We start from the raw sequence: 26,388 nt of genomic DNA on the forward strand, positions 1-26,388 counted from the left end.
GAGGGGCAGCGCAGCCACCCCCGCCTGGCCTCCGCAGGTACGGTAAGCCAGCACAGCCTGCCTCAAGGGCTGAGCCCGCGGCCTGCCTGTGCTCACAGATCTGCCCAGCGGTACGGGCCTTGGCAGCGCCTGTGTGGGAGCTGAGCCTTCCCCCTCCTGCCTTCGCAGCCCTGCCCTGCGGTACAGGGCCTTGGCAGTGCCCGCTGGGGAGGCAAGCCCTTGGTGTACTTGTCGTGTTGGCCCCGTGCTGTGGTATGGGGCTTTGGAGAGAACAATTAGCTCCTGTGCGGCAGGTGATGTTACACGGTGTTGGAGAGGGACAAAAAGAGTCTTACGGGCTACAATTATCAGAGGTTAAGGAACTCCAGTTAAAGGTGCCGGGGTGGAGCTAAGTGGGGGATGGCTTGTCTGCACAGTCTTGAAACCCAGCAAAGTGGCATTGAGCAATTTTTCAGTCAGGATGATTGCAAATGTGAAAACCCTTGTGTGCAGGGGTTTCTGTTATTGTGGCTTGTGGAAGCAGCAGCTAAATAACTAGCATACAGGATGTGTTTCAGGCACTGCAGCTCCTTAATTTAGTGTCAAACATGGCCTTTTATTAATAATTTGACAGTCATAGCACGAGAACAGGGGAAGACAACAGCTTTTATAATTTGTGAAATTATACCTAGTATATATACTAAGTATTCATATACTTTAGCCTGTTAAGGAAGCACGTGATTCTTATTTGATCTCTCAATATGTTGTGACAGACTGCTGTCTGCAGCAGCCCCGTCTGCGCAGAGCTGAAGTTGATGTTCATGGACAGACATAGCCTCCGACGTCATCAGGTAACACAGCCTGAGCCTTGTCCTGTCCCTCTTGCCTCCAGGGTGCCATTTCCAAACAGCCCCCCTCAACCTGTGCAAACCCGTCACTCGGTGGTCCGTGGCTGCGCAGTTCCGCTGCACAAAACATCTCGCCTGTATAAGGGAGCTCCTGCTATTGATAGCTTTGGAGCTGCATGTCTCCCCGATACGTGTGCCTGGTCTGCTCCTCCTCTGTCAGTTCCCTCCTCATTCACGTACTGTCTCTTTTTCCTTCACCCCCGTCGTGTATCTTCAATGTCATTCGTGCATATTTTCCATTGAGATTCTCTTTCCCTGCCTGCCATCCCTGTCTCGTCCTTACTCACAGCTGCGTCACTTGTAAATGCCATGGCACCTTCCCAGAGCTGGGATGAACTAACTCTGCTCCTGGTAACGGGCTGTCATTGCCCCGGGGTTTCCACCTGCTGCCTCAGCCATCCTCCCTGAGCACACACAGCTCCCATCTTCCCACAGCCTCTGCTGTGCTCATGGAGCCGTGGGTGGCAGCTGTCGTTAACTGCTTGATTTGGACCCATTCCTCAAAGAACTTCAGCAAAAAAAGAGATGCGTGTGGTTCCTTTAGAATTTGTTTCAGTTTTTAGAGGAAGGTTGCCTGATGGGGCCCTGGACTGGAAATGAGGAAATCGGGGACCAGTTTCCAACACTTCCCAGGCTTCCTGAGTGAACCTGGACACTTTGCTTAACTAGTCACTTCACCATCTGTAAATTAAGCCACTTCTACCTTCTTTCTTCATATTGTCTGATCTGCTCGGGGTGTGAAGGGGCCGAGACATTCCTTTGTTATCACCTTACGCAGCCTACGGAGAGAGCAGCGCGGCCCTGAGCTTGGCCGCAGTCTCCAGCTGCTTCAGAAACAGAGTCACTGGGTGTTAAAATGGATGCGGTTCCCTTCCAGATAGCGCCAGGCCGAGGGCAGAGGAGCGATGTGCTTTCCTCTAGCTGAAAGAGGAGATGGGTGTGTTTTGGGCCATCCCTGCTCTGTCCTCCCAGCGTTTGGTTCCTCTGTCAACGTCTTTTGGGAGCAGCTGATGGCTGGTGTGGACGCAATCGCTTCTGAGGGGGCCGTTCGTCAGCTCTTGGAGAAAATGCCTTTGTTTTGCTGCAGAAGAGGAAGAGGCCCGGCAGCCCGGAGCACTCGATATTGTGCGTTATGCAAATGGCTGTGCGTCAGAGGCACCGCTGCTGCCTGCTCCGCTGCCTGCTCGGCTGCCTGCTCGGGCGAGGGGCCCTGTGGAGGGCTTCCCGCGGGAGCCGAGAACAGAGGAGCTCTTGTTCCAGCTCTCGCCGGTGCCGTTTCCAGCGTGGCCGCCGCTCGCTGGGCTGGACCGGCAGCAGCAGCAGCGATGCCTGCGGGAACGGTCCGTCTGTCCCGCGGCTCTGTCCTTTGCTCTCGTATTTTTATCTCGGTTGGCAGAAAAGGAAGCGTTAGTCCGTGGCTCCAAATGAACGTACTTGTTGTTACAGGGGATTAATAAACACCAACCCTGCTGTTCTTAGGGACCTTTGGGAGCCTCAAGTGATTTGCATCCCACGGCTACATCTTTCCTTCTCCCGGGAAGCTGGAGCAGCCCCGGGAACAGCCCCCTGCCACGTCCCGATGCTCTCTAGCGGGGTCTGGCCTGCCGTTGGGCAGGCTGCCGCAGTCCTCGCGGCCGCTCCCCATCAGCGGGGCAGCTTTTGGGGGAGAAAATGTCACCCCGTGCTGGGGGAAGACCTTGCCTGGTGCAGCCCAGCCCAGCTAAGGGTTTCTCCGTGCCGGCTCCACGCGGCGTTTTGTTGCCCCGTCTGGGACCGGTGATTTTGAGCGGGTCCTTCAGCCTCTCGGCAGGATGGCGACAGGCACGGACCCCGTCTTCCAGGCAGGATGAGGAAGCTGGCCCCCCGAGGCGGGAAGCAGGTGCTGGAGCCGTGTTACACAAGCACCGTCACATCCTTGCTGATAAAAGTGACGTCAGGCGGGGATGTCACAGGGCACGGCGCGCTCCGGCCCCGGGCTGTCACCTTGGGTCACTGAACGCCACGTGGCCGGGACAGACTCCGGCCAAGCGTGGGGCTTTTCCTGCGGGCCAGGATCCTGCTCCTACCGAACTCTGAGTCACCGTATCCGGTGCTCCACCCCGGAGCAGGGAACCGGATCAATGGCTCATTCATTTATTTCGGTTTCACCGTGAGCGGAGCCGGGGAGCCTCCGCCGTGAGCTGGCCTTCCCGCGGGACCCACTTCGTCTGCGATCTCTCAGTGCTTCCAGGGCTGTAAGCACCAGTGCTCTTTCCCCTGGGACGTTCAGCCCGCCCGGGAGCGGCGGGCCCGTGTCTCTACCGGGGCGGCGGGCAGGGCCCGGCCCCGCTCCCGGTGCGGACAGGGGAAGCGGAAGCCGTGGGAACCGCCGGGCGGGCCGAACCACGGAGCAGGTGGGTGGTGGGGGGGAGCGGGCTGTACCACTGCTGCTGTGCGCTGCGGGAGGGGGGGGGTGCTAGCGTGGAAGGGCCCGCGTGCACGTGCGGCCGGAGGGCCGGTCCAAGTGCGCCGGAGCGGCGGGGGGGGTCGGGGCGTACTAAGGGTGACTGGGGACAGCAGGGCGGCGTGTTTCGCTTCGGGCCGTGCTCACCGCCGGCAGGGCAGCCGGGGGCGGGCAGGCGGGGCAGGGCGAGCCGCCCTCGGGCTCTCCGGCCGCGCTGGGACGGGCCATACCAATGCCCAAGGGGGGGAAGCGGGCTGTACCAATGCCACTTCCCTCTGGAGGGGGGGGAAGGGCCTGTTCCAACAGCAGCGGGATGGAGGTAGCCGTTCCCCGCGGCACGGGGAGGGGGACCTGGCTGGTCGCACGAAAGCGGCAATGGGGAGCGAGGCCGCCCCAGCGCCGCTTGTGCCGCGTCGGCATGCCGGGAGCACCCCCGCGGCGCTTCGGGTGGACGCGCCCGACGCGCTGAACCGGGGCGGGGGCGGTAGGTGGGGGGGGGCGGACCGTACCAATGCCGGATGTGGGTGTGAGGCGGGCCGTGCCAATCAGCGGCGGGCGGGCCGTACCACGGGGCGCGGGCGGGGAGGGAGCGGCCTGTGCGCGAGGAGCCGTCTGGCGGCGCGCGGGCTCTCGGGTCTCTCCGCGCGGCCGGGCCGGACCGGGTCCAGCGCAGCCCCAGCCCCGTCACGGGCCCCGCCGCCGCCGGGCCGGGCCCGCCGCCGCGCCCCCTCCCGCCCCTTCTCGCTCCTTCCCGTCCCCCGGCCCGGTGTGTGGGAGGCGCCGGGCCCGCTCGGAGGAACGCCGACGCGCTCAATGCCCAGGGTGAGGGGCCGCGGTAGGGAGGAGCCGGGGGGCTTCGGGTGAGGAGGGACCGCGGGAGGCTGGAGCCCCCGCCCCGGGGCGGGCCCGGTCTGCGGAGGAAGGGGGGGTAGTGGCTCCGGGGCGGACTGTGGGGTCCCCCCCCGGCTGCTTGGGAGGTTTTGAGGGGATTCCCCGGCCTGTGGAGCTGGTCCGGGGGGACCTCCCGGGCCTGGAGAGTCTCCTTTGGTCCCTGCGGCTGATTTAGAGGGGTCTTTTGTGCTCTAGGGGTCCCGCCTGGTCTGCGGGTCTGGTTTGGGGGGGTCCTTGCTGGCCTAGGAGTCTCTCTTTGGTCTGAGGGGCTGGTTCGGGGGGGTCCTTCCTGGCCTGGTGGGATTTCTTGACCTGTGGGGCTTGTTTGGGGAATCCTTCCGGGCCTTGGGGGCTCCCTTGGCCTGAGGAGCAGGCTTGGGGGCAGCTTGTTAGCCTGTGGGGTCCCTACTGTGCTTTGGTTTTGGGGGTCCCCCTGCCTGTGGGGTTGGACTGGTACGAGGGACCCCTATGGCCGGTAAGGCTGGTTTTAGGGTATTAGCCCTTGCCTGCAGTGTTGGGCTGCTTTGTGGGGTGTCCCTTGTACCTTCGAGGCTCCTTTGGAGGGTCCTCCCCTCACCTGTGCGATGGGGTTGACTTACAGTGCCCACCCCCCAGGTCTGTATGGCTGGTTTGTGTGGGTCCCCCCCCCAGCTGTGGGGCTGAGATGAGTGGACCCCAAAGGGATGGTGTAGGGGAGGGAGTCTGCCTTGTACCTGGGCTTGGGGGGGTGTTCAAGAGGGGAGGTCATTGCCTGGGGGATTGCAACAGTGGGAGGATAAGGAGACTGCAAAGGGGTTGGTCTGGGTGAATGAGGGGGTCTTGTACCCGGTATGGGGGGCATTTGGAGGGGTTTGTTTGAGGGGAGGGGGTGTTGCTTATTCCTGTGTGTCTGTACGGATGGAGGAAGAGTTTGAGAGAGGATGGGAGGGTTGTTTTGGGGCAAGGGGGGCCTGGAGATGGTCTGTAAAGGGTAAAGGATTTTTCTGGGATCTGGGCTGGAAAATGGAGGGGGAAGGCTGGGAGCATCGTTGGGGGGGATCTTTCTCAGGCTGGAGGGGGGCATGTGGAGCTGGAAAGGAAGGGTGTCCAGGATGTGGTGGTTTTCCTGGGGTTTGAGTGGGGGCAGGGTTGTGAATGCCGAGGCCGGTTTGTGTAGATAGAGGGCTGCCCTGTGGGATTTGGAGCTGCCTGGGCTGGAAGGGAGAGTTGAAGAAGTCTGGCCTGGCCAGGGCAGTGGCTAAAGAAAGTACTGGTATTGCTGAGGGTGCTAAGAGTGACCTGCAGGAAGGCCTGAGACAGGGAGTGGTGTACTTACTGGGTATGGCTGTGGTTTGCTGCTTAGGGCATGCTTTGGTGGGTGAGGAACCCTAGCTATTGAGAGCTGGAGGTCTGGGATTTGGAGCGCAGGCGAGGTTGCAGGTTGGGAGGTGTTACGGTACGGGGATGATCGTAGAAGTGTCCTCCACTCAGTTGCGATGATGGTTCCTCGTGGTGCCTTGGTGTGATTAGTCACGATCTGCTTTTTCTCTCAGGGCAGCTGTGTGCTTGTTGGTTTCAGCGTGAGGAGGAGTAAGGCAGAAAGTTGGCTTTTAAAGGCTACTGTATAAATGGAAACTCACTTCAAAACTCCCAAAATGAACCAGTCAGGTTCTGACTCAGAACTGCAGTTAGTATTTAAAGAAGAAAAAAGATAAACCCACCGCTAGCAGCAGCGAGAAAACTCTATCTCCTTATGACTCAACACATAGAAATACTTAGATTTAATGAACTCAACTGTTGGAAAGAAAAGGTTGGTTGGAGTTAAGGTAGGAGTAACGATCTGTGTACGTATGGATGCACAGGCAGAAATGTTGGTCTTCTTACGTAGGGTCTAGTTGTGATGTTTTTACGTACGTCTCTCATAAACATAGGTGATTGACTTCAGGTTTAATTACCTGCAAATATCCGTCATTCTTTTCCACACAGCAGAACTCAAACGTTCTTCCTCTATCAGAGCGGAGCTGAACTGTGATCGCAGCCGGTTTCCTCGCTCCTGCCGCTGGACTTTGCCCCGTGGTGGCATGCCGTGTTGGTTAACTGTTGTGAGGCCTGGGTGGGAGAGCGCTGATGTGCGGCCCTGGGGAGAGCTGGGTGATGCGTGGCTCACGGAAAGGCACGTTTCTGTCCTCTCTTTAAGGAAGACGATCCACAGCTGAAAATGTAGCTTTTGAGATACTGTACTGCAAGCAGATAATTTTTGTAACTGGTGTAGGTTGTGTATTTTGATGATATCTTTGGAGGAGAAAACATGTTGTCAGTGTTGTACCATTACTGAACTAGCAGAGAGGAGCTCTGTGTTGTCTGTTGTAGTTGGATTAGTTTGACAGCTTCTTTGCCTGTGAAAGAGTTGGAGATTTAAAACAGCTCTGTCTAAACATTGAAAAATAGACCTAATGGCTTGAGAATCTGGGCTAGAAGTTATTCTTTTTGACGCATGTGAATTGCAGTGCTAGATCAGGCTGGCACCTATTTAGGCGAGTATCTGGCTGATGCATATCGTAAGAGAGTATAAAATACCTTTATAGTGGCTGTTGACTTCAGTATCATCTTGTGGCTCATTTTGCTAATTGTGAAGGGGTAAAGGAGTCTTAAATTGATCCTTTTTTCAGTTATAACACTTGAGATGCTGCGTTGCTGTCTCTATTCAGGTCACTGTTACGTGCACCTTTTTGTTACCCCTTGTTTCTCTCTGTTCTGTACTAAAAAGTTAAATTCTTTTCGGTCTCTTACACTGAAAGTCTAGCTCTGCTTGAAATAATGGACTGTGGATTTTAACAATTGAGACTTTGTGGACCTGCAGTGAAATTTATCAGTAAGCTTCAGTTTCAGTTGTCAGACTGAATTTAACTGCCACAGGAGCATGGAAAAGGAGCCAACTCTCCACTAAGTCATTTTTCCAGCAGAGGTATATGGCAAATTCAAATAAGTGAGATGAGTAAGATGCAAGTCATTCAACTCTGTAACTTCATAGAATAATACCCCTGTTGCTGTGTGATTTGAAATTGCTTTTTAAGTCCTGCTTAACTTGTTAATGGGTTTTTTGGGGTTTTTTTTTGATACTTAAAGTGCGAGACTATTTAGTCTGAGTTATCGGGGGAGCTGATGATCTAGCAGGACCGTGTTTTCAAAGACCAACAGTTGATACAGCTTAGACAACTCCGCATTCTGATGTTTAGGAATGAGTTATTAGTGTCACATACTCATGAACTGTTGTCTAAAGTAATTTTTGATTTTACTTAAAAATAATTCTGTGACTTAAACAGGATAATAGCTTAAATTTTTTTTTCTTAGCGGGGCCTTTTGGTTTTGACTTCAGACACTTTTAGTAACTTTAAACTTTTTGGGTATGATATGTAAATAACATTCAAATGTGTCCTCTGAAGGGTTTTTAAAAACTAAATGGTGGGTGGGGAAGGCGTTCAAAAAATCCTGTGTCAGAACAGCATTTTTAACTACGAAGCAGGTTCTATTTCACAGGAAAGAAAAGATCCGAAGCAAAAAGCACGCATGCCTATCGGTTCTTTCTGAGAGCGCTAATGCAGTATCTAATGACTTCCCACTGCCGAGCTCTCGCCAGGATGATGATCTCTGTGCATCGATGTCTGTGTTGGATATAGTGGCTTGACCTCACCCGAATTTAGGGATGGCAGCTAAACTTTTTCTGCGTAGTACTCAATTTTGAGTTTTGCTGCAGGATTGTTCTCTCGCTGAGTGGTCTTGCACGGTACGTTTGACAATTCTTACTGTTTCCTGATGTGTCGCTTTTAAGTTGAGGCTTCTTTAATCTGGACTTTTTTTTTCTTGCTAAGACAGATCTCTATCTGCTGCCGTGGGTTTTACGGCCTCGGACGGAGCGACTGGGTTAGTGCAAAAGGAAACGAATGAGTCACCCGCAGAACTTGTCAGCAGGCTGGGAGGGAGCTCCGCGGCGGGGGTGGATAGGGTGGAACAGTAAAATTTTTGACCTCACCCCTCTCTAGGCACGTGTCATTCTGAGCAAGCTTCTTTCAGAGAGCATTCAAGAATTTTTTCCAAGAATGTTAGTTCCAGAGTTTCTTTTCTCTGTATACTAGGAGAGTATATTTTAGAAAAGATGGTTGCTTCGGTTCTTGCTAACATGCGTTTCCACTGTTTTAAGGCTCATTTTCAAGGTCTTGGTGAATTCTTTCACTTGAAAAGTACCTTGTGCTCCAGACGAAACAGGACATTTTGATAGTGTATGGACAGAGTGTGGGTCACTTAGCGGGGCAATGCAGGAAGAAGTGAAATGTGACATATGCAGAATGTCAGGAAAAGCCCGGCTGGGCTGCAGCGTCCCATCAGGATGGCAATTTTTATGGGATCAAGTTGCGCACCGTCAGTGTTCTGTGGTGCTGATTTCACGTGTGTAAGTGCGAACCACAAGAATGAGGTTTTATGGAAGAGGAAAAAGAGGAAAATTCAGCAGCTCTTGACCTAACTTCATTAACACTGAATGTGGATTCCCACTTACAGGAACAAAATTAGTTGAGATGATTTGAAAATACTGGTCTTCAAAACACTGAAGTATTCTTTTAATACTGACTGACAAATTAGCGGGCTTTGCTGTGCATCCTGTGCACTGGGTTATTTTGAAGGGTGATCCAAGTGACCTTTCCAAAGGTATCTGTGTTTTGCAATCTCTGGAAGCTGCAGCTGTTGCAAGCTGTTTCACTGTCTCAGCGTAGCTAAGGCAGCACTTCTACTGGTGTGTTTTGAAGTAGATGGTGGAACTAGGAATTCCTTACGATGTTATTAGTTGTTTTTCATTAGACCTGTCTCCCTGACCTTGTAGAGGCTCAATACAGAAGAGCAAGCGAATTGCCCTATTGAAGTATCTAATTTAGGAGTCAATGCAAGGCTAGATGAGGCAGCCACTGGAGGTGAGTATTGTAGGTGTGTTGGATTTTTACTTAAGGCCATCTCAAGTGAAGCTTCTATCAAGTCAGGAATTCATTTGACTGTTCCCTCTTAATTAGTTAATCACCCTGATTTATTTATGCTAGTTAATACGACTGCCCCTTGCTTATGTTTTAAGCATATTCTTGCACGTTCATAGTATTTTGAAAGACATTCTTCTCAAATTGGTCTCGTTAGGCTTTATCAAGCTGTCTCGGCGTGTATGGCTGTGTGAGCGTGAGAGGTGGGGAGCTCACAGTGCTGTTAGTTATAACTTAAATTAGTCATGTCTGTAGGTGCAGAGACTGTCACAGCTCACTAAACTTGGTTGTATAGATAGGCATCTTGATTGATGATTATTCCCTGATAATTAAGTTAAACAACATCAGGAACTGATTCCCAAGCATATCTAGTTCTTTTCAGATGCATGAATGGTTATTGCTTGGCTTGTTTGTCCTGCTGTCTCTGCTTTTTTTTCCTCCTCTGGTTCCTGATGGAGCTATTGCACCTCATTCGTAGCATTGACGTGTTGGATACTTCTGCTCCATTTCTGAGGCCAGCCACATAAAACATGTTGTAATTTTTTGGTTTCTCTCCATGTGCTATCTCACTTTCTACATATAAAAAGTTGAAGGTTAATTGGCTGAAAAATTATTTCTTGTTTTATGTTGTGCATAGAACTGGTTGCTATTTATTGTTGTCAGTTTAATAGTGCTCAGTTCTCTTGGGATTTTGAAGTGCAAATTTGCTTGCTAACACAGGGAGGAAGAAATTTTAAAGTATTTACTTGGGGAGATCAGAAGCTGTAGACAATAGGGTTTTTCCTGTTTTTCATTTTCTTAATTAGAAGCCTGGTTTTTCTTTTTAAACTTTAGCTTAACAGTTAGCAGTTGAAAGTCATGGGAGGAAGGGATGTATGTGTCAGTAACCAAACTCTTAAAAATAGGGTTGTGTGCTACATAAACTTCTTATCCTTCTGGAAATCACTTTCCAGACTTAAATACAGTACTTTACATTTTTAATCACTCCTTAGCTATTAGCTAATTAAATGCTTCAGTAATATTCCTTTGGGGAAGGTAAGATGGTGTCATTCCTGTTCCGCAGATGAGTTGAGCTACTGACAGTGGCTTGGCCAAGGTCAGACCACGAGCAGCTGCAGATCTGAGAGTAGGGCTTGAGTTGGTGACTCCCCCACCATACTTAATTTACTGGAACATGTCATCTCCATGTGTCCTTTCTTAATGACTTGGTAAATCGTTTTTACAAAAGACTTTTAAAATAATAGGGTTGAAATTCCCTCTTTGATTTGCTTGAAGGAGAAGTGTAACTGTAATGACCTGATTTGATACAACTCGCAGTGCAAATAGCATGGGATGAGGCTCTTCCAACCAAATCATTGGTGCTGAATAGAAAAATGTTTAAAGGATTTGATGCAATAGCTCTTCCCCTCGCGACAGCGTACTTTGTAATGCTGTAAGCCTCTGGTACTCTGGATCCAAGTTTTGATCTCCTATGCCAAGATCTCTTGACCACTGTTTTTATATAAATGACCTTGTTAGGTCCTCAAAAGTTAGTTTTGAAACTGTTCCTGTAATGTGAGTCTGCATGTCACTTTCCAGGACACGTCAGATGACTGGAGTGCATGTTCAAATGGGGGGAAAAACACGCCAGTGTTTGCCTGGAAAAAGACTTTCTTGCATCAAGTTTTACAGGTGTTGGATACATGTGGATGCTGTAACTTTAGTCATTCTGTTCCTGGGACATCATCGCCGTAGCAGACTGTAATACATTTTAACAAATCCTTTGCTTTGAGATTCAGTAGTATATATGAGAGAGTTGTGACAAATATGCAAGAGTTGACAAGTGTAAAGACTTGAGTATGATGTGTTTAGATGGGACTCTTCCATCTGGGGTGAGACTTAATCCTATAGTCATTACACTGATAAAATATTCCAGGATTCATTTTTGAAATTTGTATTTCAGTCACTCAGAGAAAGAACTATGTTAAGGTCGGGGGAGGTTATTGAAAACATCTTTGCTCTTGCCTCTGGCAACCTAATTAATGTATTTTTTTGGCATTGAAAGCTGTTCTTTAAGGAAATAATTGCTGTTCTTTGGGTGATTTTTTTACTTCATGTCAGTGAAAAAGGTAATTTTGTAGTACTTAATTTGACTATTTCAAAGTGAGGATCTCATTAAAATGCTGAGTGCACCATAAGTTTGGGGTGTGAACTTCCATGCATGTGTGTTTTTCCCTAATTGTATTCACTTGAGTATGCCACGTTGACCTTTCCGCTTGAGTTGCAGGTTTGTGACTTCTGGCTGCTAGTTCGGATTTTATTCAACTGGTTTAAAAGTTTTTCCTTAAAAAAGAAGTGTCAGTAGTGATTCTTTGGCTTCACGCTTTTTAAAAGCAGTGAAAAGCCATGTTGCTTTTTTAGTATTTCAGCCTTAAAAGAGTTGAGCTAGTTTAGGTTAGCTCCATTTTCATCCCCCTAAACTTCATGGTAGAATTGCATTGTTCCATCTTCTGTTGCTGTTGCTGAAACATCTATATTTTGAATCCTGTGTGTTAGGACTAGAACCTGCTGCTGTCTTAATGCCCTCGTCTGTAAACACAGATAAGACTGAGAGTAACTAAAAGTTATTACTGCTAAATGACCATTTGGTTGCTTTTGAAATGACTGATTTCTGGAGGGTATGTCCCTACTACTGTTGGGAGTTCGGTGATACAACAGTGTTGGTGAAATTTATCTGCTAGCAAAAGCTCGAATATATGGCAGTTTAGTTATACTCTTACTTCTGCTTGTACTGCTTATTTTGTTCAGAAAATAAAGCCATACCAACAATATTTTTTACATATTTGGGCTTAAGCCAAACAGGTATGACTGTACCGACAGACACTTTCAAGCATGTACTTGGCTTTGTGCTATTTTCTCCTCTTCTAGGGCACCTGGTTGGGAGGGAGGGGCTGCAGAGAGCACAGAAAGGTTTCCTTGTTCTTGGTTCCGGTGCCTGGCTGCCAGGAACAGCAGTTACAAGAAGTCCCGTGTCTCTGGGCTAGAGCATACTTGGTGCCAAAAGAATATTTGGGATTACAACTATTGGGACTCCAGTAAAGATTGATTTATTTTTTTGTTTGTTTGTTTGCTTTTTAAACATAGTCTTACCTAGTCTGATTTGAGTTCCTCTGGGAGGGTCAATATTTGGTGTTTCTGGAAGCAGAAGCAACAAATCCTCTTACATTGTATTTTTCTTCTCTTTAGGTGTTCTGTTGGAATATACGTCGTACATTTATGGCGATTCTGAGTGTGAGGGCAGACTTCTGCCAGGCCCAGCACAGCATCCTGGCTGACAAGTGAGCTGAGTGCAGGGGGTTCTACGTGCCATAATTACTTTGCCTTGCAGACTCCAGACACAGCGAACACACTCAAATATATGGGATATCTTCTGGACACTGGAAGCATATTCCTTTTACTGACTCTAGCAAAACTAAGCATCAAGAAAACAAAGTGGAGAGAAAATCTGCCCTTACTTTTTTGCCTCACCAGTGCCTAAATGTAGAACAGGCTGCCTAGTCTTGCATGTAGTCAGAATTTTTGGAGTCTGAAGGATACCACCTGCAGTAATTGAGGCCGAAGTTGAATTCAAGCGGATTCTGAAGCAAACCTGCTTTTCTAGAAGCGAATTCTTTAAGGAACAAACACGTCAAAGCAAGCTCTGATCAATCCCAGGCATTTTAGTGGTCTTTTTAATGTTTTCTGCTGTGAAACGTTTCCAAGGTTATTGATTTTTTTTTTTAAATTTTATTTTTTTGGCCCCTTACACATTTTGTTTGCCATTATGAACCGTCCAGCCCCCGTGGAAATTACTTATGAGAATATGCGTTTCCTGATCACTCACAACCCAACCAATGCAACCCTCAGCAAGTTCATAGAGGTAAGGCAGTCCGGTAAAGTATCATCCTTCTGTCCTTATATGCTCACAGTTTCTGTAGAAGTACTGAACAGTCATTCTTCACACCTGTTGCTCAGTGCTTTGGCTGTAATATGTTAACATGTTCCTTGAAACTTAAGGTGTTTTTATCTTTAACGTATTGTTCGCATTCTCTTGACAGTACGAGAAGAGAATCCACCGATTACTTTTTCCAAAAGTCTTGCATTCCTTTAATTGCAAGAGGCTGGATGAACTTCCATTTTAGAATACAAACACGCACCCTTGCCATCGTTCTTGTCCTGGTGTCTGAAGGACTGCATGTTCTACCATTCTAAATCTTATTTTTCATTAAATAATGCAATGCTTCTAATATATCGATCTATTGTTCATCTTTTGGCTTTTAAAGAAGTAGTTAACAGAATTGTAACTGGTTTCTGACCTTTCTTCTCCCTTAGAGTAGGATTAAGTGCAATACTTAAACGGATGTTTTAGTTTACAGGATGTGTTATCAAACTGCCCTACCGATCCCAGAGCTGTCAGAGCTTTCAGGTGCCAGAATTTATCCATGAAAAATGACATCTGCCTGGGTCGAACTAAGGGCAGAGTCGGTTACGATGGGCACGCTATTACTGGCACAATAAGATCTTTAATACGGCAAAATTTAATATTCAGTTTTCTGAAAAAGTAACAGATGGTATCAACAGAGAAGTAGTAGTACAGTGTATTTCTGCATTCTAGTTTGCTCCAAACCTGCTGTTTCTTTGTGCCCTTATGTCTTATATTTAGAGGACTTTTATTTTGTGTATGCAGGTCTTTTTCATCCCAGAGAGATCCTGTCATCTGATACTGATGTCTGACTGTGGCTATTAACAGACTTCATCATTTAGCAGTGTGCTCTTCACCATGAATCTGCTCAGATATTAGTGGTTAATTTTGTCTGAAAGCCACATTCTTTTGGTCTTTATGTATTTCCCCCCCCATTATTGTGGACTGTCTTCCTTTTTCAGGAGTCTTGACTCTGGAATAGATATTATTGCTAATTGTTAGAAGTTGTAGTGATTCAGTCCAACAGGAGAGGAAATTCTGCTTGCTGTATGAACCTTCAAAGTGAACTGGAACAGCTTTTGTTTGATGTTCTGATTATTTATCTAGCACAGTGTGCTACTTATAGTGCATTACAAGGAAGCTAGAGTATGGTGGTGTGTGTGTGTTCTGTTCCTCCCTGCCTCAAAATGTCAACACTGGCTGAAGCAAACAGTTCCAGGCTTCTATTTAAAGAGAAGAAGAAGCTGCTTGGAGAATATAAGCAGCTATTTTAATTTTGCTCTTATATATGCAATTCTTTTCCACCTTGGCATTTCCCTAGAGAAGAAGAATTCAGAAGTTTCACATTTATTCCTGTCACTTGTAACCCTTGTCCTAATGTAGGCCATAAACCCCCCTTTCTGCGTTGGCCCTTGCTCCTTCATTGTGTAGTCACCTTGGAGCTGTGCGATAGTTGCGGTACTGCTAACTCTGTGTAAAATGTTTAGTTTTGTAGCTGATGTGAAGAATTAAAGAACTTTGTCAGTGTGCTCACATGTTTTCCTTTTTCTTAAAGGAGCTGAAGAAGTATGGAGTGACAACCTTGGTGCGAGTTTGTGATGCCACTTATGATCAAGCTCCTATCGAAAAAGAAGGAATCCAGGTTCTAGTGAGTTGCCTTTAAAGCTGTCTAAAAATGAAAAATTACGTGTCTAGAAGTGGTGGGGATGACCTTCACGTTTTGGGCAAGAGTTTATGACTGTTTCAGATTGGCCAAAAGCAACGTCATCCCCAGCATCAGCTAAAGCTGGTTTTGAGAAACTCACTGTACTGTTGTGAAAGGTACTTGCTGATTCATTACTCTTGCCTCAGTGCTTTAGTTGGAATAGAAATGTCTATTCCTGGATTTCTGGATTTGTTGAGATATTTTGATGGCCTTTCAGTGACTAGTTCGATACTAATCCAGTGTTCAGCCTTGTGGTTCATACAACTCGTTTTTGTCCTTTTCTCTAGATACAGCACTTCTTGGCTTTACTGTTGACCTTCTCAGGATGCAGATAAAACTCCCTTCTCTCGCTCTTTCAAAAAGTGCCACCTTTTGAGACTATGGCTGACGCATTGATATAGGCTTCCATTGACGGGCTGTGGCAGGGCCTCATCACTGCTCTCTTCTAAATGGAGCCTGGCTGCTGGTGGCTTCCCTGTTCAGCAGGTGGAATTCCTTAACTGCTACTCAGAGTTAACATTATGCAATGACTGACTAGATCGTCTAGTATTGCTTGGTGTTTTAGGGGAGGTTTTTTTAATAGGTGTGTGCTCATACTAAGCTTGCAGGCGGTATTTTTCCAGGCAATACTTCTGAATTATTCTAGTGTGTCAGATAGAATCAGTTTATTTTACTGGAGTGAGTAATACTCTGTTGTGAGGCCAGAAATTGCATCTTACCTTCTTGTTGCAGGTGGTCAGTCTTCTACTGCCTCTTAATTTTTATGGCTCAGTTGGAGGAAAACTTCTACAGTTTTCCATTAGGAGAAAAACTTGTATCCTGGCATATCTGTGAAAACTCCACGTACAGGTCAGTCAGGTTTCTTGGCTTCTGGCCCTAGTAAGCATTTACTCCAGTTCCAGGCAGCCACGTGTGCCTCAGTGTTGTTGGAAAAATCAGTCATTACAGGGCTACCAGTGCTCCTAGGGCTGCACTCTGGAATAGCATTTTTGTTCACTCTAGTGCTGTCTTGGAGTTGGACATCACAGCGTTTTCAGGCACGCTGCTGTGAAACCTCTAGCTGCGATACTCCTAAGGTTGCCACAGACTGAAAGGATTAAACTTCTGGTGTAGAAGCCTTCAGAGCCCTGATTTAAGCTGAGGCTTAGGAGTATTTCTGTGTTCCTGTGCCAGAGCAGAGATCTGAGTTCTTCCTAGAAGACTTAGGACAGTGTTGCAGGTGTCCAGCTCTGCTGGGGTGGCTGCCCTGTGAGGCCAGCTGACCTTGGCTCCTGCAGCTGTGAGCGAAATCCACCTTCCCCAGTCCGTGGCTGGGGCCCCCGGGGCAGCTGCAGGAGCCGGGGAGTGCTCTGTGCTCTGGAGCCTGCGCTTCTGAAATAGTTCGGGGATTTTGGTTCTCAAGAAATTTTAAAAACTTGGTGTTGGCTAGGTTTGAACTGAAAGCAGTTTTTTGAGGAAGCTTTTCTAAAAACTGGAAACAGTGTTTCCGCCAGCTCTGCTAAGCACAGTTCTGTTGGAGAGCCTTTCACTTTGAGTAACACATGCGAGAGTCTTGTCCCTGTACACATTTGCCTCGGCTAACAAGCCTCTCTGCATTTGGTATGTACCGGTTTGTAGTATTCCGCTGCTGCAGAAGACAAAACAGGAGAGAGCATAAATCCACCAGGCATCTGTTAAGGCTAACGGAAAGCAGGAGGTGACAGGGAAGGTTTGCTGCTAATGTCATCACTGATCCTGATGATCCCAGTCATGAGGTTGTCTTGTAATTTACTGTATTCTAATAGTGTTTTGCTATTTGAGATAAGCTTAACTAGTCACTGACACGACCACTTCTTGTATAGCTTTTCCTTCCTACAAATGCATGCTTTTTCAAAGCAGAGTCCTGTTGCTGTTCAGAAATGGTATTGAATTACCAGCTGGCTGAGAAAATAACACGTCACTATTTAAAGCTAATATTTGCTTGCAAAAATAACATTCAGATTAAAAACACAGCCTGAGAGAGATTAGTGTCTATTTTAAAACTGTTGAGGTCAAAAGCGTAGTGAAACCCCTGAAAATGAGAGCATTTTAGCAAAGCCTGCTCTCATGCTGTGATACAGGATCATGTACTGGCAAGATGGGTAGAATGTGGCAGCTACAGAGTTCCTTTGGCAGATGGCACAGTGAGAAAGTAGAGAATTAGATGTTCCATGCTTGAGGTAGTACTATTGCATGCGCATGTTTATCAACAGAGATTAAATCCAGGAGACAGGAGGCGGGGATGGATTTAGTTTCTGTGGGCTTCTGCCGTTCTTACAGTTATGTTCATGTGTAAGGTCTTGTAACATAGAAACGTTACATCAGAAAAACTGGTAGTTTTTTTCTGGAAGTATTTTGCACTGGCTGGCAACCAAGGAGGCTGCAGTACTTTTGTTCATCTTCAGGATTGAAGACACATTTCATTGTTTGGCTTCTATCAGTCCTTCATTTACTGTTCATCCCTGGATCAGACTTTCTTTACACTCTGTGCCCTCCAGAATGGCCACCACCTGAATCCTAGCAGGCAGTCAGGAGTGCCCGTGTTAGAGATGTGACTTCATTGCCATTTGATGTTTACTGCATCGCCGTGGGCTCTGGTACTGAAGGTGGGAAAGTTCCATGCTGGTATCCTGCGCAGATGCAGGCAGTTCTGGGAGTGTTCTGCCACTGTAACTTCAGCGCGAGTTGCTCATGGGTTTTGAAGAAAGGGTTCTTTGTCACCTTAAAGTCCTGTTACTGCTTCTTGGTCATCTCAGTTCTGCATTGCCAATCCTGCACTCATTGCTGACTGACAAACCCAGAGCTGTTCTGCTGAGCAAGGCTGCTCCAGATAAAGGGTAAATAAGAATAACCCTTTCTTGCCTGTCATCCTTCCCAGCTACTGCAGGGTGGCACAAAAGAGCTATATTTTTCTGTTTGTGCAATCTCAGTGCATCATCGTGGTTATTAATGACTGTTTTGGTCGTGGAGCTTGGCAGTTTGTTTTCTATGCTGTCCGACAGGAATTTGGAGGTGATGCTGGCAGAACTCATAATCAGGAAAAAAACTGCAGAACTTTGCTGCAATTACTCCTCTAGTCCCAGAATTATTCTTGTTCCTCGTTCTGGGCAGTGTCGCATGCAGCAGTGGTTTATCAGTGCTAATTTAGTGTCAGTGGTGTACCATTCCTGAGAAGGTGATGCTCTGTGGGGAAATGATGATTGTGGTTAATTCAGGCCAGCACAAGAGTTGTGTGGACATGATGGTTAACATGTAAGTTAAAGAAATGTAGTAAGCTCCTGTATTTGGTCTGAAGGAAAGGATTTAATTTAATCTAAAACTAGGACACAGAACTGACATGTAAATCCTGTTCTTTGCAAGGCAGTTTCAAAAGAAAGCATCTTGCAATGGATAATGCCTCTTCTCTTGGCAGCCCATACACCTCTTCCTGGGACAGTGGATGACACTAGGCCTAAAATAATATAGCTAGCAGTGTGTGATTGAGTGGAAAATCTTGTAAAAGCCTTTTATTAGAAAGAAGTTTTACTTTATGATCTTGTTTCTATAGCCTTTTATTTTGTGGTGTTGTCCCAGATATTTTTAATTTCCCATTTGCTTTAGAAAAGGAGTTCTCAGCGCTCTTCGGACTTTGTGTATCTTTCTGAATTAATCGCATATAAAGTTATTGCAGTAACTTCAAGCTTTTTGGTTTTGTAGTTCCAAGATGCAGATTTCCACCCTGCAGCTTTTTTTAAGTGCTAACACGCTTATAAGGTGCTCTTGGGCTGAGATCTGTGCTAAGCTGTACTTGCTATTCGGGAAGTATTAGGGTAGGAATAAGTGCATTTCAAAATGAAAAGTCTGGCTGTTTTTCCCTGTAGTTGTACTTGCTCTGATTTTCTGCGTCCTGCTTTCAGGCTTCAGAGAATGTTACTTCGTGTTAACCTGTTCTCAAGATACTACATGAAAGACTTGTTTCTAGCCGATAGGGAAGAAGGCGGCTCCTTTCAAAGCAATTTCCTTACTATTTGGAGAGGGGGTTGAATAGTATGAAACTCTGGCTATGAGTCTCTCTTGTAAAATGCGTTGCATTCGTCTAATGAAAAGTGCTAAATAACTACTAAGTATTATTTTTTCCCTTGCATCTAGGAGTGCTCTTTCTACAGCACTCCCTGTGTCTGAGAAGATTATAAAGCATGTGACATTGTGCTTGGTCGTGAAATGTAGGACATGTAGTACTCCACTTAGCACGAGTTCCAGGAGAGAGCTGTGACCTCGAGAAAATGGGAAGCTTCTCACATGTAATTTTGATTGACAGCCATGTTGATGATATTAAATGTGGCCTAGGAAGTTTTAAATGTCGGCTACCCCTTTAATAGGCAGAAATGTAATTGTAAATGTTGCTTAGTTGTTGACTCTGCCTCTGCCTAAGCACTCTTCTTTTTTGCTTGTGAATGTGTTGTTTTGACTTGAAAATACCCAGGTAATTTTAACTGTCTTGCTTATTGGATTCATGGCAGCTGGACAAGCTGATCCATTTGAGTTGTTATGAAGTACCTTCTCCTCTGCTGATCCCCTTGAATTGTTATGAAGTAGTGTCTCCTCTACAGAGTCTGAAGTACAAATAGTATTTTAAAAGGTTGACACAACCACAGGCAAAAGTCTACAGAGTTCTCATCTTTCAAATGTTTATTTGAAATGTCTATTGATTTTTACATGTTTTTAATAAAATGAGATTTCAAGGGCAGCTATTTTTCTAAAAATTCTATACTACAAAGGAGTTAGTGTAGAGTTTTATTGAAATTTTATTAAAAAGTGCAATTACATGGTGGTTAAACATTTAGTGTTGCATTATGATATTGACTTGCAAACTTCTGTGCAACCAGAAAAATACCCACTGTTCGTGTAATACGCACTTCTTGCTGAATGCAGTATTTTCCTTCTCCCAGTTATGGTTACCTTCCTGTTGATTATGGATTGAAATCTATATAGCTAATGTAATTTTTTTTTCTTTCCTTCAAAGGACTGGCCATTTGATGATGGAGCACCACCTCCAAATCAGATAGTTGACGACTGGCTAAACCTGTTGAAAACCAAATTTCGTGAAGAGCCTGGATGCTGTGTCGCTGTTCACTGTGTTGCAGGGTTGGGAAGGTTAGTATTCCGCTGTCTTGTTTTTATACTGGACTTAAAGTTAATTTATTTGTTTGGGAGGTAGGTCATGGAAGGTGTTAAGTAAATGCCACTTGCTCTGTTTTCTCCCAAATAACACTTTAAAGCAGCAGCATCAAGTTTGTGTCATTAAAGCAGGAGAGACTTATTGCAGCTTAAAAATCTTCCGTAATTTCATAACTCTGATCAAGGATGAGAGGAAAAACTTGGAGAGATTGTTTAGAACGCTTCTGTCAGTCATGAACGACACGAGCAGTTAGAGATGCTATTAATTTGAAAGTATATGTCTTTCTGCTAAAACAATAAAATCTCTTGTGCTTCTTGACAAATGCAGTATACATGTATAGTACAATTTCTGAGGCTGTACAGTTGGTTTTTTAATTTCCTCCTGTTTTCAACTGGTATGCCATTAAGCATTTGGTAATAAAAAAAAGCATTTAGAAAAACTGGTTCAATTACTTTCTTACTCTAAAGTGGCTTCACTTCATTTTCAAGAAGTTAGGCTTGTATTTCTTGCTCACATGCAGACTGATGTTTCTCTCCTCACCACTCAAAATATAACTTCCTTCTTTGGGAAGAACTTCCTTTCAAGATGAAATAAAAAAAAAAGACTGATTTGGGAAAGCTAAATGCTACATTCATATTCCCAAATGTAATGTTACGTTCATGCTATGGGCTAGGAGGAAATGGAGCTTAAGTGTTAGTATTCTTACAATAACCACGGGACTGTTAATATTTAAGGATATGAATGAGTGGGCAAGAAAGGTGGATTAAAAGTCAAGTAAGCACAGAGTAGGAGTGTGTCAAGTTCTTAAATTTCCACCTCTAGAGAAGAAGAGATGGGGGAAATGAAGAGGTAGAGGGAGAAACGGCCAATATTTAAAGACACAAAGCCAAAAACCCAAGGCAATTAACATTTGTTTATCCATTTCTGCTCTGTTTTTATCTGAGGAACACCTTTAGGAAGGTGGCCACGTGTAACTCAAGTGATTTTTCAACTCTCCTGTTTCTTGCATAATATTGGGCCAAAGGGTATCAGAAGCTTCTCATCTTCTGTATGTCACATGAACACATGTTGTGTATCCATTCCTTATGGAAGACCTTTTTGCTGTTGTTCTCAGACTGCTTCTGGCAGAGGGAAAAGCAAGAGCTTTACAGATTTTCCTTTAATCTGGAAAACTGTCTACCTGTAGTAGGGAATTGAACTTCAACTATAGTAAAGAGAGACAGCTTTTTTTGTTGTTGTTGTTAAAGTGACTTTTGAAGTTTCAAATTCTTTCCTTTGGAAAGTGAATAATTCTGTTTATGCAGGTGCAGCACAGCAGTGACAGTGAGAGTTGTTTCTCCTGAGCTATGGTTTTTATTAAGCCATGAGTACAAGTTGTCCAATTGCTAGCACCTGTTTTATCCTTCACTACTCTACTGTCAGAGGTGCCTGTTGCAACTGCATGTGTTCAGTGGGGTGAACATCAATCCAGGAGAAAGTCAGTGTGTACTGTGATTTCCGCTTGTTTGAAAAGCCAGCTCTTTACACTTAACCGATTTCCAAAATGTGGACCCCAAAGTAGAAAGTTTTACTCTCTTGTACATGGAACTGGGCGTTCCAGGGACAGCATATAATTAAAAAAAAAACCCAAACCAAAACTATGTAAGTCATCTGTTCAGTGCTTCATAGATCTGTCTCGCGTACAGCTAAATCTACAGTGTCATAAGAAGCAAAATGCATGCAAGAGGTATTACACACTTGTTTTAGCAAAGCAGAAAATTAGGTTATAGTGAAATGAGAAATCATAAAAACCTAGAATTATTGTTTCACGCCCCAAACACTAAGGAGCTATTGATTTTTATTTTTTTGTGTGTGTGCTGGAAGCAGAGCTGTCTACTAAAAGAAATTTTACATTAGGTACTCAGAAGGCAAGTGTCTTCCTGTAGATAATGCTTATAGAGAAAATAGTTAAGCTATCTGTTTATAGATTAATTTGATGTATTTTGAGGGGTTCAATATATTGTTTCTCTAGATCTTCCTTAAATATTGATTTCTCCTTTAGGGCTCCTGTACTGGTTGCACTTGCTCTCATTGAATGTGGAATGAAGTACGAAGATGCAGTTCAGTTTATAAGGCAGTAAGTTAAACTTCCCCAGTCTCAAGAAATCTCTCCGTTTACGTTGTATTTGAACAGCGTGTGTCTTCAGCAAAGTTTGTTAGATTTCTGATTTGTTTTCTAGTAGCTATATCCTGACCATAATGGGCATGACTTTGACATTAATGCTGAAGCTTGTGCCCTTTCCTCTGTTCAGAGATGAGGATTAAAAGGTGATCCCTCCTTTTTTTTCTTTTTTTTTTTTTTTTTAAATCTGAGTTTATATGTTAAGCCATTGACCTAAGACGCAAAGATTTTTTTTTTTTTCACTTGAGAGGAAAAAATGTCTAGGCTGGGGCTGTAAAAATCGTGGATGAATTGAACACGGACTAAATGCTCCTAATTAAAAAAAAAAAAAAAAAATTCTAGTGGTGTTGGGCTCCCAAGCAGAATTTCTGCAGCAAGGAGGTGAGCACCAGCACTCCTACAGGTGTTGTGGGTGAGTGTATTATCCACCCGGGAATTGTCAGCAACCACCTTGTCTGGAAAATAACAAAACTGGTGAAGGATGAGACTGCAGAGCTCTGTTGATTCACTGATAATATCAGATCTTGAAATGAAGCCCAGCAGGTAAGATGATGTTGAATGAGCTTTGCCAAAAAAGCCGTTCATCCTTTTATGGATTCCCAGGGTCTTCAGTTATCTTTGTAAACTGTATTGCTGTCAACAGATTTTTCTGAATTTTTCCTTTCTTAAATTCCTTTTTTCTTTTCCTGGGTACGGTACATTTTATACCGAGAAGCTCTTTTCCGAGAACCTCTTATATATTTGCATCTGAATGTCATGGTCTTACTAAGCTGATACAATAAGTGGCACATGCATCTGCAAGGAAAGGGTGACCTTGATGTTGTTCGGTGACTACTGCTGGTGATGGAAATAAACTCTCCCAATCCAAGAAAATATGCTGAAATTTGCTAACTGGATTTTGATTTTAATATTGGCATGTAGGTGATGAACTGCATGTGCTGGCCTGGTTTATCCTTCCTCAAAGTGTCAGTGGATACGGAACCTAGCCAAAATGCTGTTTTGTAGATACAGAAAAGCTTTGAAACGAGGACTAATCTGCCTTAGAATATATACGGTGATTGAAGCAGTACTTTTTCCATTGATATTAGCCTTCATTCTCTTTGTTTTAGGAAAAGGAGGGGAGCTTTCAATTCCAAACAGCTGCTTTACCTTGAGAAATACCGACCTAAGATGCGATTACGCTTCAAAGATGCCAACGGTCACTGCTGTGTTCAATAAAAAAAAAATCTCAAACGAAGGCAGAAGTTAGCATGGCTGTTTTCTGGACTCTTGGCACCTGGAAATGTGAATCTGGAATCAAACTACGTCATCAAATTAGTGGTGGAGTCAGTGCTCCTCAACCTCTGTCCTAATGGTGGTGATGATTGAAAAAAAAAATAAAAATAAAAAAAAAATTAAGAGAAACATTTCAGTGAAGGATTGTTTTCTCCTTAAGCTGCAGTTTGAACACCTGCAAGGAGAAAATCAGTTTCTGAACCTTCTGTATTTTTCACTTTTTAAGAAAAGAAATAAAGTAAATTTTATGTCTAAGGAAAACCAGCAGAGCATTGGCTTGTGCAGAAACTATTTTCTTGATTTGAGGAAAGTACCCCACAGTTAGGGCCTGATACATTAATCCTATGGGACTCTTTTAAATGGAGTTGCCTTTTTTTTTTTTTTTTTTAACCTTGCTGGGACCTGGCAGAGAGACATGAGGAGGAGCCGTTGTTGCTGTATGGGAGCAGTCTGACAGCCTTAAGCCCAACCTGGGCGTATTCTAGAGATTCGGTGATGTCTGTGTTGTATGTCTACGTGGTGTTCAGACTCTGCAGGTGTGAAAAAACTTCCTGGTGGGCTTTAACAGAAGACTCCCTGCCTGGTATCTTTGGTGAATCTGCTAAAGGCCTTTTCTGATTGGTGGGAGATAGTGCTTTTAACTGTGTGAGGGGCTGTGTGTGTATGCATGTGTGCGTGATTTTGTGTGTGTGTATGTCACTCTTATTTTTCCAAAGAATTTGGCTGAAATGTTAATTGTCTTTCTGTTGCTAGATAGAAAATCTATCCCGGCAGAAGACTGATGTTCAAAAGTGTCCTAGGTGAGCAAGGGGCAATTCAGACAAGGACTTAAAATTAATTTATCTGTCATAAGGAAGAAGAAAAGGCTTTTTGCTGCTGTCCAGATTCTCTGCCTTGCTGAACACAGTAAAGCAGGATTTGAGGGGAAGGTCTCATTTGTCTCATCCCTGAGGTAAAGATGGTATGCACACAGAAATGCGGTCCATGAATAAATGCCTAGTATGGGTATTTTCCCAGACTAGCCCTCATGTACAGTTCAGTTTAACCACTGATTGCCTTCTTATTTTTTTTATTAGGCTTTTTTGGAGGGAGAGTCTCCAGTTACACACCAACATGCCTATCGTATTCACCATTGGCAGACCATAAATATGCTGATTTTTGGAGTGTGGACTGGCACCACGTTCTCTTTGTAGGGCCGTTGGTGTTGTCAGTGAATTAATCAAGACAAGTCATTTTAGGGCATCTAATAAGGAGTTTCAGCCAGGCTATTTCTACCAAACACATGTTAACTTAGTGCCCTGCCCCAGTAGTGACCTCATGTGCTTTCAACTTGATGTTATGTCTGTAATATTCAGCCATTGAAGGCTTTGAATACAGGTTTAGGGTCATACTCTCCGGTGATCTTTTGCTGTGGAGCACCAAAGGCTTTTGTTGGTCTGTGCCTGTAGTAGGTGTAGACTGGTACCCATCTTTTGCCGATACCTCAGTTGCTGGTGGTGTGAACTGCCTTCACAGGATTTCTTCCTGTTCTAGACTTCTGCTTTTAGTCTGCAGCTTACCTGTGCAAGCATTTTCAGAACACAGGTAATGGACTTGTGGAATTCTATTCCTGGAAAGGATTTATAAATTGAAGCAAAAAATAATGGTACTTGTCAAGCCCCTCACTTCACAGATACGCTGACAGACCTGTTTGAGGTCTGTGGCTAGAAAACTCCACAAAACTCGGTCTGTACCCTGACTCAAGCTGTATTGTTGTACTAAGTTCCTTCCTCCCTTTGAGATGTGTAACGTTTCTGATTAATAGATAAAGGAGACGCGAAAGTGTTTGTGATGTCGATGCGTACATTAGGGAAATAACCTATCTGGTAATGTTTGAGTCCACGTGGAAGGTAGATGATGCTGAAATTACCTAATTCTGGCCTTTACCTTCCCCTCGCAAACTAGAAGCCTAATGTTCTAACTGTTTCTGCAGATTAAAATCAATGTTTTTAGTAAAATGAGATACTGGTAGTTAAAGCCGATTTGACAAATGATGGAAGTCAGATTGGAGGGGGAGGTGTTGAGCTGGATTAAAAACCAAACCCCAAGCCCTTCTGAAGAACAATAAAAAAAAAAATTTACGTGCTATATGTATAATTTTGCATTCGTCCCCCTAGTTTTACTCTGATTTATAATGTACTAATTGTCATATACTATGACTCTGCAGCCTTAATTGAGGAAAAATAGTGAACAGTGCAGACTGTCATACAGCGTAGACACAAACGGGGGGAGTGTAATTGTGACCGATGTCCAGTAGGCACAATACTTGGTTCAGCACTTGAACGTAGTGCAATAAAGTTCTTGCAGTAAAATGTCTTCCCTCTGGCTCTTGATGAATTTATTGCAGCTCATTAACGTTAAATGCTCTTCCGTAATCTGATTTGTAAAGGCCTTTGGACAAGTTTGTCCATGCCCCTTGTATTACTAATCACCATTGGGTACGACGTGGCTTGGATTTGCTGGTGGGAAAGGCTGTTCTACCTTTGAGAAGAGGGAACAGTGCTGCAGACAGGAACAGTTCTCTTCCTTTCAATTTACCTGTTTAAAAACCTGTAAACTTACCTTTAAACAAACAAAACAACCCCCCAAAGCAGACAACAGCTCTGAACTTTCCCAAGAACTGTCAAAGATCTGTGGCAAAACTTTCTGTTCTGCCCTGGACGAGACTAGACACCATGCCACCTGGCAGAGCTTGAATGGGGTTATTGTTTGGGGGTAACCGGGGGCGAGTTTCTGGAGTCCTGGATCCCAGTCAGTTCCCCTTCCTTGGTAGTGGAATCCCACTGCGTTGATCTGTATAATTCATTTAAATAATACTAAGGTGCTATTTTCTGGGCTTCACAGATAACAATCCAATCAGCTTTGCTTTGCTGC

The 26,388-nt window shown here is 45.1% G+C and overlaps 1 protein-coding gene across 2 annotated transcripts; it reads left to right on the forward strand.

Annotated features, from left to right (window-relative positions):
• Positions 1-23,831, forward strand: PTP4A2 (protein tyrosine phosphatase 4A2). 2 transcript variants are annotated; one of them, XM_050909752.1, is made up of 7 exons: positions 1-37; positions 753-830; positions 12,444-13,116; positions 14,714-14,806; positions 19,884-20,014; positions 22,081-22,155; positions 23,310-23,831. In XM_050909752.1, the coding sequence occupies exons 3-7, from the start codon at positions 13,021-13,023 to the stop codon at positions 23,416-23,418; spliced, it is 504 nt and encodes a 167-aa protein (XP_050765709.1). In that variant the 5' UTR covers positions 1-37; positions 753-830; positions 12,444-13,020; the 3' UTR covers positions 23,419-23,831. The 2 variants fall into 2 exon arrangements, with proteins under 2 accessions (XP_050765709.1, XP_050765708.1); XM_050909751.1 differs by lacking the exons at positions 1-37; positions 753-830 and adding an exon at positions 4,015-4,152.
• Positions 23,832-26,388: the final 2,557 nt, after the last annotated feature.

This window comes from Gymnogyps californianus, chromosome 22, assembly GCF_018139145.2.
Source record: "Gymnogyps californianus isolate 813 chromosome 22, ASM1813914v2, whole genome shotgun sequence".
Classification (NCBI taxonomy): domain Eukaryota; kingdom Metazoa; phylum Chordata; class Aves; order Accipitriformes; family Cathartidae; genus Gymnogyps; species Gymnogyps californianus.